At 33.3% G+C, this 19,196-nt stretch overlaps 1 protein-coding gene across 2 annotated transcripts in view; it reads left to right on the top strand.

The window, feature by feature from the left end:
* LOC129240737 (failed axon connections) overlaps nucleotides 1-18,143 on the top strand; it is a 34,289-nt gene extending 16,146 nt beyond the window's left edge. The window contains exons 2-5 of one of the 2 annotated variants that reach the window (XM_054876707.1): nucleotides 11,943-12,281; nucleotides 13,040-13,383; nucleotides 13,506-13,602; nucleotides 16,812-18,143. In XM_054876707.1, coding sequence (XP_054732682.1) covers nucleotides 11,943-12,281; nucleotides 13,040-13,383; nucleotides 13,506-13,602; nucleotides 16,812-16,865 — 834 coding nt within the window. In that variant the 3' untranslated portion in view covers nucleotides 16,866-18,143. The remainder of the gene's footprint in view (nucleotides 1-11,942; nucleotides 12,282-13,039; nucleotides 13,384-13,505; nucleotides 13,603-16,811) is intronic. The other variant, XM_054876709.1, reaches the window with a different exon arrangement.
* The last annotated feature ends 1,053 nt before the right edge of the window (nucleotides 18,144-19,196 follow it).

Raw genomic sequence — 19,196 nt, 5'->3', positions numbered from 1 at the left:
CAAAATGCAGGTGCGAATGGCTAAACACTGCATAAAAATGCCAAGAGCAGCATCCTGTTAAGTTTTCAATTTTCTTTAATTATGTGCAAATAAAATAGTATGTACATATATAGAAAATTCGAAAATAAATATAGAAATAATAATATGTAGGTACGAATAAAAAACATTATTTTTTATATCCAGTGCGTGCTTCGGTGTAATTAAATTTAAACAGTAACGAAAAAAATTATTATCTTTTTATATAAAATGAAAACAAAAAAACAATATGTTCTACATGACGCAAAACAAAAGAAGAAGTAATGTACATGCATACATATTTGTAAATTCTGTTGTAATTTGCATTATTTTTATTTTAAGAGCGTTATCGACAACAATGTCCCATTTCTGACTTTCTTTGTTGTTCAATAATTACGTACATACTTTTATTTTAACTTTTCGTTTAAAAAAATTATGAATTTTTAATTCATCATAAATTGCAACGTATGCCTTTTTAAATTATTCATTAAATATATTAATGATTTACTTAATGATTTTACTTATATTAGTTTGAGGGAAAATAAATCCAAAATATATAAATATGAAAAATAAAATAAATATGAAAAGTCTCTTATGAGTTACATGAAAATTACATGAAAAGTCTCTTACGAGTGTAGTAAAAGATTACAGATTACTTGACAATTTCGTTTGAAGAGTTTTTCTAGGCAGTCTAGAAACTCTTCACGCTAATATCTTACAATTCGACGAATCAAACCGCTTATTTCGATACACTGTCGTTGACATCGAAGGAACGAAAGAAACAAACGCACACCGCCACATTAGTTTACTACAGGTCAGGGTACCCAAAGTGAGTAACAGCAGGTCAGCTGCGAAAAAGATTCCTTTGACATTAAAAACCTCTTCAAAGAAATGTACAATACCTATTTAGGTGTGATGGTGCAGCACAATTTCTTGACCTCAGGATTGCTGAGACAGAAAATAAAGCTGACCAACTATACTCATAAATACTTGTTGCTACAATAAGAATAGGAAACATTTGTTTTTGTACTCTAAAGAGAATAAAGAGCGATAAATTCGCAGGCAAAACTGAAAACCAAAAACTAATTTCGTGTTTGTAACTGTAAGTAGTAACTATTATTTAGACACGTACGAATACGAATATGTCTGGCAATCGTTAGTTTTTCAGTTACTTACCGACAAATCGACAAAGAAAAGTCTTTTGATAACATCAATTTAATTATTATTAAATAATTTTGGTTTATACAACAAATATAATTTTTACTATTTTATCAATTTAATTATAACTAAATTATTTTGGTTTATACAAGAATTATAAGTTTTTGATTTATAAATCGCAAAAAGTATAAAAAAGTGAACCGCAAAAATGTTTAGCAAAAACGTAACCGTTCGTGCACGGCCTTGAAAGTGTTGCAAAATCAAATAAAACAACGCGGTTTTATTTTTGACGACAAAAAAAACATTTTGTGTTTCCATAATACCGCGAACTAGGTACGAGCATACTGAACACACCGCAACAGCTGAGGCGACAGCAACAGTTGAATTCAGGTAGAAGTCTAGTATTTTATTGTTCAACTAACATACTCGTTCCTAGCTACATTATTTTCAAATATTTGCTGCATATTGCATTCAAGGAATTTACACGAAAACAAATAAAGGTATTGCCTTTGACCTCTTGTACTCACATTGACCTGCACTTGCATTTGCAGAAGACCTATTCTCGTATTGACATCTTTTGCCGTATGGATAGGAATGGAAAGTACAGCATACATGCGTATGTGCGATAATGCCATGCCAGGCGGCTTAAAGAATACCTTTGTATGTAAAAGTATTTCATATCTACTGGTGCCTACTCTGCTTATATATGTGTTTGTAAGTGTATTTACAGGGTACCTACTCTGCCTTGATATAAAAAACACTGTATTTGCTTTCAAATTTTAACACGCGGTGCTTGAATTTTATTTTTTTTTTATTTAAAAAGCACAAACTTTCAAATCTTAATACTCAACAAGCTATTCACTGAAAATTCACAACCCAGGTCACTTATAAACACAGGTTAGTTTATTTGCTTTACTGACGTCATCGGTCGAAATCGCTAAAATAAAGTAGCTGTTTTGGATGGTGTCATCTTCTGTATTCTGTTCACCGGGAGTACCAAGGCGAATCTATTAAAGGTGGTATCGGTAAACCAGCCGATTTGCTTTTCCAATGCAATAAAGTTGCTCTGTGTGAACACGGACAACACCAAAAGATAATTTTCAAAGTTGAAGCAGCAAAAGTTTCCACGTGTGAACACGGCCATAGAGAAAAATCGTAAATAACTGGAAGGTAACGATAAAGTAATAGGGTTTGAAGCTTATTTTTCCACCTGAATGGAAGATTCAAACATATTTTAGTGAGCGAACGAAGGAAAGGCAAAACAAAGTTTAACTTAAAATTTACAAATTTTTAATCTAATTACGTTTATTCAAAAATAATTGCTTTTTCTGGCATACAAGTTAAGTTAATACTTATTCGTCTGAGCCACTAGTTATTATTCTGTCTTAAAGCCAAGACTATATGATCCATTTTATTTATTTATTAAAAGTAATTTAAGTCAAACTTTTTACTATGAGCAACTTAAGCGGTGTCAGAAATAGAATATCACATTTTTAACATTTTATTTTCAAAATGGCATCCAGCAAATCGGATCGCTGTATTCGCGCATGCAAATGGTGCGGTAAAATGAAAATTGGGTTGTCAAACTACAAAATGACTGCTTATGTTGGAGCAGTGAGGGCGAGAAATTCGTTAAGATGTTTTAACAGTGAAATTTGCGCTTTCCAACTGTCATTTAAGGGGGGAAGCTGGTCTAGAATTTTGAAAAAATCGAAAAATTTTTTTTTGTCTTAAAAGGTGCTTTAGGGTCTTAGAAATAATATACCAAATGAGGGATGCCAGCAAAAATGTCTAAATGCCCAAATTTTTCATTCGACGGCAGTGCCTCGCAGGTATGATTTTACAATATATTACTTACAACTTTAAACGCGTTTTTCTCGAAATCACTTTTTTTAAACTGGCCGAAGACATAACTCGAACAAATCTTTACCGATTCTTACGAAATTTTGACAATACATTCGAAATACCTTTCTCCGGAGACGTACGTAGGATTTTTTATTTATATTACATAGTTTTTTTTTTAATCAACAATTTTATGTCGTTCTTTATAGTGAAAATTGTAATTTTTTGTTCAAACGTGCACCATTTCGCGAAAAAACAAAATATCGAAAAAATCCTACGTACGTCTCTTTCTGTTGTTATATAGAAACTAAAAAAAATTTATTTTTTTATCCAGGACAAAAATTAAGGAGTTTACGTCTTCGGCAATGGACCCACTAGAAAAAAAGGCGCCTTAGGAGAACTGCTGGACAGCGGCCATTTTGAAATTAATTCAGACGAAAAATTTTGTATTTGTACCATGAAAGCTATATTATTAAACCTATTTCACAGATTTTCGATTAATTCCTTTGTTGAGTCAAAATAAATTCATAAAATATGCCTATTTTTTGCGCTCTAGACCAGCTTCCCCCCTTAACTGAGGCTTTTTAACATAGTCTATAGAAGGTGGAGATATAGGGTAAACTCTTACTGCTCTCACTGCCACTAGTAGTAGTCGCAAGAAAAGAGCATTATTGACGTTAGTGTAGGATTTGGGAGATTTAAGGTTTGATTTTGTGGTCAGACAATCATTTTTAGTTTTTAATTACTTTATGCTGACAAGAAAATTAAATGTGATGTAATAAATCACTTGAATCGTATTCAAAAAACTACATAATATTTTATCATGTGTTAGCAGAGTGGTTTTATTGTATACAATTTTCAACTTTGCCTCCGTCACAGTGTCAAAACAGATTTTGTAATATGAGTAGCGAAGTAATTTGCAATTGGCTGCGACACAGAAATTTTCTTTACTAGTTCAAGCTTTCCTTACAGGGTACTTATAATGCATAAACACGCGTACATACATACATACGTACTTATATAGGTACATGTTAACCAAACTTAAGTGCCACATATTTTCCTTGACGTTTGTTGTTTTTCCATACATATTTCGCCAATGATGCCGTTTCCTTTGATTTTTTGTATTTTCATATTTGTGTACATATGTATGTATGGTGTGTCTGGTTTTACTATTTATCGAAAATGAAATTCAATAAAGCAACAGCTAGCGATAGCACATTCCAACGTGTATCGCAACGCGTCAGTAATCCGTAAGTAGGCAGAAGGTACGTCTAGGTGTATCGAATGTTTACCAATTAAGAATAAATAAATGCGGGTATTTTAACGCACGTACTTTACTTATTGGTATGTACATAAATCCATACTTATCTGTGCATATATGTACATAAATATAAACAAAATGTATAAATAACTACAGGGTAGTAGTGAAAAATATTCCATTCAAATAAAAATTGGCGGAACCACAGATTTAGCGTTTGACTGACATATCTCCATACATAAATGCATACTTATAGATATATGTATGTACATACACGTGCGCTCGCAACAAAAGTAACCGTCGCTTACACTACACTTCCCCTCATTCATCTACTCCCAAGCATACATACATATACATGCATTCCTTAACAGTATAAACGTGCCTTAAAAATCATCAACAGCGTTATGCGTACAATATGCTTTGTGTGTATAAGGAAACTGTAAAATTGTCTAGCCGCCAATAGCAAGACTATGTGTATATATACATATATATATATACTATGTACAGATGAGTAGGTGAGCAGGTATGTATGTATGTGTTGAAGTGCGCGCGCTTGAGTTGAATTGAAATTTGAAATCCCTATACGTTTTTATTTATTGCTAATATAAACAAATAAGGCTTTCAAAATGCGCCAATTCATTTATATAAGCCTATCCATATTTTGCATGCTACTGCATAGCTTAATATTTATGCAAATAAATACACTGTTTGCTTGTTTTTTAAGGTGCATCGATTTACAGACGTTTAAGCTCTGAGTGGAATTTAAAACGCATCGCTTGCAATATTTGTGAGCAACAACAACAACAAACAAAAAAGAAAAAAATTATAATCTGGCAAAATTTGAGCAAATGCCTACTGCATAAGTAGATAAGAAATGTTAATTACTTCAACTTTTATTGTAGTATTGCGGATAGGGAAAACTGATGATTTATGTGAAATATTAGTTGTCCTCTAATGATCAAATATCGGGATGTGGATAAACATTTTGCACTCAAATGCAGCACCTATAATGTGATTGTGATAGATATCTGATTCAATATATGGTCCGTTGTGTTCGTTTAATTTTTGGTTAGTAGTTTGGTAGCACAACCTTTTGTAAATGTTAACACTGACAAATGATTGTATGCATTAACATAGGGTAAATTACAAAAACTTTTATTTCAGAGATAAATTTTACGTTGAATGAGGTTTCTTGCAAAAAATTGTAGGGCTATGCCATTAGGCATAAACTATTATTGATAACGTTTGAAGTGATTAGCTGATATTCAGTTGAAATATCGAAATATCAAAATGTGAATTATTTACAGGCTCTTCATATTCTATTATTGTTTCAACTTCAATATGGCGAAAATATGAGGCAATTGGCATAAATAAAGATATGTTGGCAACGCTGGAAAAGGTGTGCCAAAAATGGCGTTTATTAGGAGGCACTTAATTAGTATTAGCAAAATCACATTCATACAGGGCAACATTGTTTCAACTCGTTACTTGTGATGCTCGTGCTTTGTCAAAACCATTTGTGTTCTCGTTCTTCTCAATGCTGTTAACTGTAGACTCAAAACTAGCAATTTTAAGGAACGCAGTTGCCTTGTGTGAACACGACGGAAACATCAAAAGGGAATTCGCAAAGTTGGAACAACAAAAAATTCTCTGTGTGAACGAGGTCTAATGAAACTTGCCTGATATCAGAAAAGAGAGTTGGCGCCATTGAATATATTGAGTGCTTTCACATGCAATTTTTTCGTTCAGCAAGCAGAGCCTACTCATAGCGAGAAGAGAAATGGCGAATCCCTGATGCCTATTGAATATATAAATATATATATTTTATGGGAGCAGACGCCCGTCAGTAGCATGGGATAACAAATTTGAAAAGGCTAACTGCCGGCATACATACATATACATATATATATATATAGTAGTATTAACACTTGCGGTGCCTTTAGTGTTCAGATTGAAAAGAGAGTTTTAGTTTTGAATTCCGGAAATAGAAAACATAACAAAAGAAATGTCAGATTAAAACTAAATTACTGTTAGAGTTGCTGGTCAGAGTGTCGTGCCAAACAGAGCAATTTAGCGCCGACGAATTAGCAAGTGGTTGGCACATAAATATTTGCATACTTGCTCACCAAAATAAAATTTGAACTGCTGAAGGCATACAAAACTGGGTTAACTGAGGTCAATGTTGTTTTATAGCGTTTTCTTTTCTCGTATTGATGTTGCATTTTTTCTATTCGGGCAAAATGTGCAAAATTTTATTTGTGGACTCTACAAAAAGTTAGGGTAAACGTTGTACATCTTATTTTATTTTACCTGCATATCAGTAGTTCGTCAAAATAGTTATGTGGAAACTTTTATTTTTATAAAAAAATACGATTTATGAAGAAAAATACTTATTTATTATTATTATATTCAATATATATACATATACAGAAATTGTGGAAGGATTAAATTTTTCTTGTTTTTACAAATGCGAAATATGCAAAATTTCCGGAGGCAAGATTTATTTCGAGAAAAAAATACTAAACATGACGCTGAATATTATAGGGATAAGCTGCTGCCTATTACTTTACCTTTATGATGTTCGCCTTGCTCTTTCTAACGTACACACACTTGCATACATACATTTTTGAAGAGATTGATAAACGGCTGACAGATGTAGTGTTAAGTGAAATTATCTTTAAAAGGTTATATCCATAAATCTATAGAAAATTAAATTTTAGGAAGCTAGCCGTTAGCTATAATAGAGATATCTTAAATTCACGTCCAAAGTTGAAAAAGGTCGTTCCAGACCTGGGTGTCCCACGGAGGGTTAAAGACTTGGACTGCTGCCTTCTAGCTAATTCTAAACTGGCTTGAAAATGCAAGTCGCGGATTAACTAAGTTTGGGAATATAAATGTCAGCTTACGTCTTCGATTTTCAACATCTGGAACTTAAGTTTAGATCTAATGGCTTCCAAAAATTATTGTAGTTCGTATTATTATTTAAAAATTATTTGTTAACTGAAGAAAATCGATCTACAAAACATCATATCGACAACACTTAAGGGGGTAGTATGGTTTTTTTTTTTTTTTTCATTTTTTTTTTTGTTTTTTTTTTTTAAATTATTCTATAACATCTTAAGATTATTGTGTGAAAGTTTGAAGTGCATTCGAGTAAAATTGACAAAGACACAAAGGATTAAGTATCTACCTCTCCAACCGGATTTCACGCTGCCGAAAATAGCTACCTAATCTTTAAACGCGTTTTTCTCACACTTGCCTTTTTTACGGTCGGTGTCCACTGTAGATTCATATCTACTGCACCGATTCTTTTCAAATTTGGTTTTTTTGTTTCTTTACTTTATTCACGAGGTAATGACGTCGAGTTTTTTTTTTACATTTTGTCATATTTTAAAACAACAAAGTTTTCAAGTTTTTTTTATGAAAAATCGGTGTTTTGACTTCAAAGCGCTTTAAAAAATAAAAAAAAAAAAAAAAAAAAAATTCGACGTTGTTATCTGCGAAACTTTATTAGCTGATGAAATCAATTTGGTTTTTTGATTTTAGTTGATCCAGTAATGAGTTCTGAGGGACACCGCAATAAAACTTTTTTATGAGACGTCCGCGAAGATTCGCTGCCACCAACTCATTTCTTCATAAAAATCAATGAAAATTTCACACAATATTCTTTAAATATGACTTTATAATGAAGTAATTTTAAAATTTTGAATAAATCAACTGTGTCGACAAAAAAAATTTCGAAAAATATGCTTGTTTTACACCGAATTAACCATACTACCCCCTTAACGCCGCTTTTCCAACTCACCATCCCACTTGATTATGTCGATTAAACACATTTTCGTTGTCTCAAAAGTTTGCTGAACTCTGGAACTATTTGTTGTAGCGCACTTGAAAATTTAAAGGAATAAAGTGTAAATAAATTAAAAAAGGTAAAATATAATAAATTAAGGCGACGTAAATAAACCGAAAACAGCTCCTTTTGCTCACCAACATCACCAGCACCCCTAAAAATAGCCTCCAGCCTCCAGCCTTGCAGTATTTTGGAACTAGAAAATTTGTGTTTGTGGGACAGTTAAAAAATAAAAAAATAATATTTAATGAATTTTAATCGGCTCAATTATTATTATATATACATATGTATATATATATTTTTTTTTTCAATTATTATTATATATCTATTTTTTTCAATTATTACTCGCAAGTTTGTTGCTTAGGTCTTTACGTTTGGTGAAAAACAAAAGACTTAAGCAACCAACTGGAATTCAATTTCATCTCTCTGCCAAAGAAAACCAGTTAGTTTTTCGTTCAACTTAAAACAAGAAAGTGGAAAATTGTTTTTCTTTATATTCCATGCAGTTATTTTAGTGGTTATTAAGGAGTATTGTGTGTTTTCCATTGTTGTGACTAACATTTTCCGGATGTCTATGTATGAATGAATTTTACCAAATATTGGAGGCAAGTTGGTGCACATTTTGTGCATTGTTCTCTAATAGCTTCTTCCAGTTACTTAACTGATACTAGCTATCGTGCTAATGCTGTGATCTTGGGTAGACGGAATGGAAGGATGATAGATTACCACGTTTGGCCATTCAAAGCAAAATTGTGAGGGTAGCTTCCGGTGCCACGTTGTCGGGGATTCCGCAGCAGAATTCTGCCCACTCATTTCACGTATATTCAAACAAATCGTCCCATCAGTCGTCGTTTGGAACTTATTTTCCTTTCTAAATTTTACTTGCAATTTTTCTTCATTCTTAAATTTGAATTTTTCAGAGATTTGAATTTCCCCGTGACATTTGTCTGAAATTTCTCCATTTAGTTTTTCCTGTTAGTATAATTTGCATATAATCTTATCATAGATTTTAAAAAGCTGAAAGTCTTTTTAGGTGAATTCCGAAAATATGGGATTACTATTAGTAAATTTTTAACTGTGGTATTGGTATGGATTTGCGAAGCACTGAAATCGTGAGTGGGAATAAGCTGGTGTTTTGATTTCATTTGGCAAAAAATTTCTTGTTAGTCAAGTGTAATTATCTTGAATGGGCTGCTGCGTTATCCAAAAAAAGAGTGGTTTTCATTTTTGGGCTTCATTTTTCTTGCGCTTGCCCGGCATTTTTTTAATTTTGTTCCCTTATGAGAGATTTTTTGATAAAAACGGTTTGAAACTAGTTCCCACACCTATTTAGAATAGAATAGAATAAAATTGAGGTTTGCACTTCGACCTCATGGCGGACTGGATTGGACTGAGATGTGTTAGATTTGGCGGAGATGTCTCAACTTTCTCCGCGCTATAGCGCCACATTCAATGTGAAAGTGTTGGTGTCTCTGGGGACTGGTCGCACAAACGTCAAGAGTCGGTGGTCCATATCCCAATCCTGTGCAGTTGACTGCGTATTCTGCAATGGCCTGTGAAAATTCCCGTCTGCATTCTCAGTTTACGCGGCCGCCGAAGCCGAATGGGTTGGTGCGTGACTACCATTCGTAATTCAGAGAGAACGTAGGTTCGATATCTCGGTGAAACACCAAAATTAAGAAAACGTTTTTTCTAATAGCGGTCGCGCCTCAGCAGGCAATGGCAAACCTCCGAGTGTATTTCTGCCATGAAAACGCTCCTCATAAAAATATCTGCCGTTCGGAGTCGGCTTGAAACTTTAGGCACCTTCATTTGTGGAACAACATCAAGACGCACGCCACAAATAGGAGAAGGAGCTCGGCCAAACACCCAAAAAGGTTGTACGCGCCAATTATATATATATTGTATATTAAAGTGGTGCACAAATGACTTGCTTATTACAAAGCAACAAATCACACATTGCATGTGACACTGTTTGTGATGACAAAAAGCAATGTAGGCACACAACTTGAACAGCAACGAAGAAAAACTGTCTTCAACAAGCAATACTACTTCGGCTCTATCGACAGTACACGAATTGCACGACGCTGCTTATATGCTTGCATGGCAATGGTAGAAAAACATTGTCATACAAGCTTTGCCGAAAGACATCAAGTACAATGTGTGAATTGGTGTCATATGTATGTATGTACGTAGTGTGTATTAGCAGAGAATATTTGCAGGCAAAGTGTAAGTTGTATTCAAATATTAATAAGAATTTAATTTTTATTCTACAAAACCATCATACCAAACATTAACTGCCTATTTGATTTTAAAATATCAGGAATTCATGTAAGTAAATAATCCACATTTGACACAATTCACTTGTTTGAATTGAATTGTTTTTCATTGCCTTTCAGTGTCATTGCTTTTCTTGCTATCTTGCCGAAATATGTGTGTAGTGACAATGCTGAGAGAGAAACAAGTCGTGCAAAAGCATGATTTGGTTTTCTCTCTAGCTGCTATTGCCTGTTACTGTTAGTTGAGAACAAAACACTGCATTGTTGTGTGAATTTAGCAAATGATTTGAAAGCACATATATGTCGACTTGTGCACCACTTTATTGTATATATATGTGGGGCATTCTTCGCCAACCGGACACCCCCATCTGCCCAGAACAGTTTTTATAAAAAAAATGTTTCCCTATGCCGAAATAAAAGCTTATGTCATGTACTTTAATTTGTCATGTGGCACTTTTTAAATACTAAAAAGCCATTCCTTCCAAATCTCAAACAAAAAGGAAGTGATTATTAAAAGATTTTCCAATTCTCCAGAAGAAAAAAAAGTTTTACTGTGAATTCTCCTCAAACATGATGCTCGGGGGTTTCTGGGTTCGCTGCTGAATATAAATATTGAAGGAAATTGCTGAAATTGGAATTTTTTTTTCATAATACAGGATTTTTTTCACAGTAAACCTTTTTTTTTTTCTGGAGAATTGGAAAATCTTTTAATAATCACTTCCTTTTTGTTTGAGATTTGGAAGGAATGGCTTTTTAGTATTTAAAAAGTGCCACATGACAAATTAAAGTACATGACATAAGCTTTTATTTCGGCATAGGGAAAAATTTTTTTTATAAAAACTGTTCTGGGCAGATGGGGGTGTCCGGTTGGCGAAGAATGCCCCATGTATATATATATTCTCAGTTTATTCTTAGGGAGTAACACTCCTTGAGTCTCCTAAACCCCTTTTGGTTTGAGTAAAGACTTCGCCTGGCCTAGCCTCATAATTTGGTGCCAGCTAACATCTCTGCGTCCGGTTATCGTAGTGTCTAGTTATTGGGATGATATTTGCATGGGGAAATTGTTGTGAGATTTGTAAACCGGAAAGTTTTCAGTTATTGAAGCTGTCTGCAGGAATTTTCCTGTATAGCAGAAAAACATATTTTATACAAAAATTACTGTTAAAATATCAAAGCATTTCAAGTTGCAGTCTGCTCAGAATTAAGATTGATCGAAAGAATGAAATATTCGAATAATTTTATGGGTTTTGATTATTGAAAATTTCCATAAAATATTCAACTGAGTGATTGATTAGTTAAAATTTTACATAACACAGGTCTACGTGCTGTCTTTTATTTGAGATTGATTGCCTATGTTTTATTTTCAAACCCCACTCTACTTCTCCAAATTAATTCGTGATGGGCATGTGAATTTTGTAGAACTGTGTAGTCAATTGGTCACACATCCCTATTATTCAATATATTTCAATTGCATTTTTTTATTTTTACACTCAATACTAATAAACAATTTAATTTTCATTTCTTTCATTTTTTTTTACAGAATGTTGACCATAAAATGCGTTTCCGTTCGAAGAAGGGACAATTGCCCTTCGTTGAGTTGAACGGTGAGGAAATCGCTGACTCAGCCATTATCATCAAAGAATTATCAGCTCGATATGAAAAGAATTTGGACGCCGCTCTGACAACAGAGCAACGGAATGTATCATATGCCATGATTGCTATGCTGGAGAACCATTTAATTTGGATTATATTTTACTGGCGTGCCAAGTACCCGGACAATGTATTGAAAGGCTACAAAGTAAACTTACAACACGCACTCGGCCTACGTTGGCCGAACTCTATTTTGAATTTTGTCTTTAAATTCACCTTCGGCCGAAAGGTTCGTACATACTTGCTGGTATTCCGCTTATTTTGCTTTAATATAATAAATGCAGCACCTTACACATGCACATTCAATACAAGCACACATGCATATGTACATACATACATACACCGATAGCTTCTAGAAACATTTTGAGTTGATAAAAAAACACTTTCTTGGTGCAGTTCTCTAACTTTGCATTCAATTTACATTTTATTAGTCACCAAAATTTATTCAAACATACATACATACATACATATGACTACGAGGAAAGTAAACAAAATATTATTAAAGAAATCATTATTTTAAGACTACTCATTTATTTGCCCACACTTGCACCATATTGACATATCACACGCTTCATTGCGACATTAAATCGCTTTTCGCTTTCTCATATCGTAACCACAAACAATAAAAATCAGCAAAAGCTACATATGTATGTAGGTATATGTATGTAGATGATTGTAAGTAATAAATCGTTATTTAAAAGATTTGTAATCATTTTGCAAAAAAACACAACAAAAAAAATACAACAAAAAGTATCAAATTTGCCTTATCCCACATATTTATGTGCACACAAACTTATGTAAGTACTGACTATAGAAATTTGTAGATACATATACGTATGTATGTATGTCGTATTGTAATTGCTTAATCTGTCTACCACTGCCGCCTGTGGCATTTTCTTTCATGCGCTAAAGTGCTGATTTTTATGGTTTAAACATGAAATCCACCCCTCATATATAATTTGCAATATGGTGATTTTTCATAAATAGTGGTTCCAGGGTTCAAAAAAATTGAAGGCTCATGGCATCGGCGTACACAGTCCCGAGGAGATTGAAGAGTTTGGCAAGAACGATTTGAAGGTGTTGAGCGAAATGTTAGACTGCAAGCCGTTCTTCTTCGGCGATGAGCCGACCACTTTGGATGTAGTTGTGTTTGCAATTTTGTCACAGCTGCATTATTTGTCGAAAGACATCTCGTATCCGTTACGAGATTTCATGACCGAAAAGTGTCCCAACTTGGTGGGCCATGTATCACGAATGAAGGAAAGGTGCTTCCCCGATTGGGATGAGATCTGCACAAAGTTGGATTTGAACGCTCATATTCCAAAGCCAGAGTAAGAATTATTTTTAATAATACAAAAGTTCAAGCTTTAAAATTTATATACATACTTAATTATAAAACAGCTTTATATACATTTTTTTAATATTTGACGTTTTATTTTTACTATCTAAATAGGCCTGAAACAAAGGAGGGCAAAGAGGGCGAGCCAGAAAAATCAAACGAACAGGAAAATGATTCTGACAAGAACGAGAAAGAATTGGAAAAAGACAAGGTACGTAAGATAAAAATATAAACGTTTTGTAGCCTTATTTGGAACCTCGCTCTAAAAAAACGCAGCTCTGCTTAAGACCTCTATGGTCAGTAGGTACCCAATGAATGATGATTTAAAAGTAAGAAAATTGAAAGTCATTACTCTGTTTGGCAAGTTGAAGTCACGAAACGGCTTAAGCGAAATAAAGTTTTGCGAGATAGAATGAACCTCGGTAACTAGCAAGACAGTAAACTAGAAGACATACTATGTACATGTATTATGTGATGCTGGCCCGTCCGTTTATTGCTACTGTTGCTTCATTCGTCTAACACATATTTGCAATTGTCAATAAGCTTCAGAAACATATAGCGACTCCTACTTAAATTGCATACACCTCAAACTTACACTGGTCACATTCACAGGCGCAAGTAAACTGTCGCATAACCAAAGGTTTTTAGGGCAGTGTTTTTGACCCAATACGTTTAAGTTCATAAATATATTGCTCTTGAGAGTGATCCGTATCACTAGTTTAGGAATTCATTTTAGAAGCACTTGTCTAAAACTCTCAAAACACTTCTTTTATTCTTTACTCTTTTTAATTACTCTCACAAACTACTACACCATATACTTAGTATAACATAGTTTTAACCAACGGCTTGCAGTAGTTTGTGTGACTTACTAGTATACAGAAGTGATAACCTGTGAAGAAATCATACGTGTATTGGTCGCTTTTACGAATCTCACAGCCAACAATACAGTTGTTCTCCAGAAAATAAATACTTTCATGAGCGTTAGTTCTCAATAAAGATGCATACATATGTAGCTACATTTGAATTGAACCGTTTGCTTAATTTGACTTCGTTTACTCCTCTTCTGTTAATAATGTTCCCATGAAAGTTGTGCCTACATCAAACAAAAAAATTTAGATTTATATCTAGCCAAGAACTTTTTACTCCAACACTGAATTTCCCAAAAATGTGTGAGGTATATTGATACAAAAGCAACAGTGTCACGACATTCCTGAGTACCCCGGCTTTATTTCCGGCGAAGCACTGCTATTTCAGCAGCATTCCTCAATAATTTTTGATTTTAAAATAAAAACAACAACCCCTCAGAATAACCCTGCACTCTCTCTTTTAACTTGTGGAATATAGCAGTAATTAGGTGAGATGGTACTTCAAGTAGAAAACAAAAGCAAAAATTAAATTGAATTTAGTGCCTTCTAAATAGCCAAACTCAGGCGTCATCAACTGCATATTTCATTTAATTAACCATAATTATTAATAATAATATAACTATACAAGCGGCCTCCGATTATATTTCTGCCATGAAAAAGCTCCTCATAAAAATATCTGACGTTTAGAGTCGGCTTGAAACTGTAGGTCTCTCCATTTGTGGAACAACATCAAGACGCACACCACAAATAGGAGAAGAGGAGCTCGGCCAAACACCCAAAAAGGGTGTACGCGCCAATTATATACAGCTGTTGACAGCTAATTAGAAACGACACTTATTTCAAAATAAATTTTCCATTTTCCTTTTAAACACGTATTTTCATAACTTTTTGCCAATTTTATTTAAACATATGATAAACTTAAAAACTAGTGGAAAACAATTTAATCGTAATTCTTTATTAAATATATACATTTTTTTTAAAGCATGTGAAATGCACGATTTGGATAGGGCAACTAATTAGAAACAGTAATGTATTATCAGATCAACATAAAGATTATGTGTTAGTATTTGGTTCCATAACCCTTTTGCTTCAACACTACCTCACATCGATTGCGCATTGATGTAATGAGATTCTGACAGCGCGCCACAGGTATTGCTTGCCATGCCGTTTTTACTTCGGCAAAAAGGACATCCATATTTGGGATATTTTTGGCACTCACGGCTTTTTTAACGTCACCCCAGAGATGCTCTATTGGGTTTAAGTCCGGACTGGATGATGGCCATTCCAAAACATTGATGGAATTTTCGTCGAAAAACTGTTTCGTCAACTTTGACGTGTGCTTTGGATCATTATCCTGTTGAAACTTCCATATAACAGGCAAATTCTCCTCAGCCCACGGCAACATTACATTTTTTAGTATATCGACGTATTTCTCCTTATTTAAAATTCGATAAATTCTATGGATTGGGCCAAGACCATTCCACCAGAAACATCCCCATACCATGATTGATCCTCCACAATGCTTCACTACCCATGAAACGTAGCGGGGATTGAATTCTTGGTTGATTGGCCGTCGAACATACCTTCTACCATCTGGGCCTATGCGATTTATCTTCGTTTCATCGCTCCAAACGATATATTTCCATTGATTTGGAGTCCATGACCAATGGGATCTCGCAAAGACTACTCGCCGTCTCCTTTGTATCTTGGTTAGAAGGGCTTCTTGCGTGCTGCTCTGCCATGCAGTCCAGATTCTACCAGACGCCGAGCAATTGTCCTCTTGTATATTTCGAACTTATATTGATCCTGAATTTCCCGTTGGATATCAGTGGAAGTCGTTTTTGGGTCTCTTTTGGAGATGATTGCTATCTTGCGGTAAATTTCTGCTGAAGTTTTCCGGGGCCTTTTCTTACGTGGAACATTGTGAACAGTCTGAAAAAGTTGGATATGCTTTAAGGCGTTAAAACCCATTTTTTTTTAGCATTTGACTTGCTTAGAAATTTCACTGAACGACTTTCCAGCTTTACGAAGGTCAAAAATGGAGCTGCGCAGTGCAGGTGTACATCTGCTGCTTTTTCCCATTACACATCTTGAAGACAAATATTTTAGTTGCTTTTAAACAACCAATTTAAAATATATACATACATACCAAAAAGTCGATTATATTACTTTTAAAATAACACAACTTGCCGAATATGCTTCCATTGAACAACTGTTTCTAATTACTTGTCTCAGTTTATTTGCCTTGAACTAAGTAACCCATGCACTGCGTTGGATAATATTAACGGTACTTCAATTTCACAACTACAAAACTAGGCGCATTGGGTAGTAAATAGAGTAACAAAAGCAATGCAAATGATTTTAAGAGAAAAAATAACGGTAAATTTAAACAGTTTAATATTATGCTCATCAAGCGTTTATCAAAAGGAAGCGTTTCTAATTAGCTGACAACAGCTGTATATATAATATTATATAACTATAACAAAATTTATATAAATGCACATGAAAATACTAATGCAAATACTAATTTTTACTCATTAATTAATCATTGCAGTCGAATGAGAAGGAAATAACAGAGGAGAATAAGGAGAAGGAAGATACAAAGTAAACGATAAGTTTAGGACAACTGTAAAGGACATGCATTTAAGAACAAAAATAATCACACACACAAAAGTATAATACAATAAAATTTGAAAACCTTTTTTATATATTACGATTAGCATAAAATTATAAAAGAATTATACATAAAGTATAAGAAATTGCAATTAGTTAAAAGCGAAATAACTTCTGATGATGAAGGATGATTCTAACTGCTAATTTTTGTTTATTTTGCATTTTCATTTAGTTTTAATTTTTTTACTGTATAATTATATTATTTACTTCCGAAACAAAAAAAAAAAAACTAAAACATAAAAAGCAAAAAAAAAAAAGTAAATGCAGAAACGCATTAAGCCTAAATGTAATTAAGTTTATTTTTCTATAATATATTAATTTCTGTGCAAATATAAAATATGTAATGAAAAATTATGTCGTATGAAAATTGTGTTTTGAATGTTGACTAAAACAAAAACAAAACAATTTAAAATGCTGCTACATGAGTTATAAGTTCTTATCAGAATCAAACAAATCATTGTGAAAAAGAAAAACTAAAGAATAAAAAACCAAAATACTCAAAATTTGAAATACGTCAAACATTACATGCGTTACATACATCCATAAATACAACACTGCGTATCATACATTCGAGCGAACAAAAATACATACATAAAAAGAAACTTAAAAACCCATTTGCACAACACCGCATACATTATTGCGTACATACAGGTATTCATCAAATGCACCCACATAAACGCGCATATACACATACACATACATATGCATACACGAGAATGCAAATTGTTAGCACTATTGGCTTTATTTTTGTTTTTGCTCATCGTATTTATTTCAATACGCATACATACACAAATAAGTCTAAACCCAAACATACATAATTGCAACTAAATCATTCGCATATACATATATAGACTTATATATATATAAATATATAAATATATGTAACATCAACAAGATCAAGTATAAATTGAAGAGTACACCGATAAACAACAAACAAAAACAAAAACAAAACAAATTTAAATTAAATAATAAAGAAAATGAAATAAATAATAAAAACAAAACAAAAAAAAACAAAAAAAAGAATAAGGACAAGATATTTTTCATCCACATGGCGGTAAAATATGTAATTGTAGAGTATTCAAGTATTTTTATGGATTATGTATTAAAGGTTATGTTATAAGTTTTTACCCCATTATTTCTATTGTAGCTCAGTGTTTTATATAATAAACATATATAACATAAATCTTATTTAATAAATATGCTTCATAATCAATTCCATTGCTTTTTTTCTTTTGCCATAACTTGTAATCCATACAAAGTGTGGCGGTATGGCGTACATATACACACATACATAAATATATCGTAGGTATGTATTAGCGCACATTTTCTAGATACCCAGGAAAAAATTGCTATTAAATTTATAATTCAAAATGTTAAAAAGAAAATCGGTGCTGCGCAGGTGAACAGATCAATTTCGAGTCAACAAATCAAAGTTCGTTTGCGTTTATTTGAAGAACTTTTATAACTGCTTGTCATACGGTAAGTTAGCAAATATGCACATATGTATGTATGTAAGTGCGGTTGAGTAGCAATAAGGTGGTGCGGCGGACGTGACGCGGAAGTGGTAATGTAGCAAGACGTTTGTTGCATATAAATTTTGTAAGCCTGCGTAGAAAGAAATTTGGGCAAGACTTCAATTCACCACTACGATACCTACGCTTGTATAGTAAGTATGTAAATACTTGTATGTACGTATTAGTTAGGTTTACATAGATGCACCGCAAAGGGTGTGCATAGACGATATAAATAGGCAAGAGTGTAACTGTGTAAATAAAAAAGAGGTTGTCTGTAAAGTCGGTTTACTGACGATAGTTTAACGTGACAACGTCATAAGAAAATATTGATGGAATGGTTGCAATTTTCAAAACAAAATTTTAATTTTATTTGTTTGATAGATATTTTGTATGGATATAGAGGAGGAGGTAAATGGAATTGCAATGGAATAGGTCAAGTTACATTTACACAAACGTGAAAAATGACGAAACATTTATCAAATTCATGAAAGATATGTTCAATTTCGATTGTGCATCAGACGTTAATAAGTCAACAACACTAAGAGGCACCATCATCGATTTGCCTTTTTCAAGACACTTTACACTCGAAACACTCCCTTTCATTTCCTATTTTTCCTATCATCGTTTATGCTCAACAGGGGATTGGTTCATTACCATGCACACAGGAAGAAGGCATATGCAAATACAAGTATGTAAATTTATATACCTACATATGCGCATATACATACATATATATGCTCACTCAAGTAGGA

This window comes from Anastrepha obliqua, chromosome 3 (genome assembly GCF_027943255.1).
Source record: "Anastrepha obliqua isolate idAnaObli1 chromosome 3, idAnaObli1_1.0, whole genome shotgun sequence".
NCBI classification, from domain to species: Eukaryota; Metazoa; Arthropoda; class Insecta; order Diptera; family Tephritidae; genus Anastrepha; species Anastrepha obliqua.
Note: the sequence above shows the minus strand (reverse complement) of the source record. Positions and strands in the feature narration are given on the sequence as shown.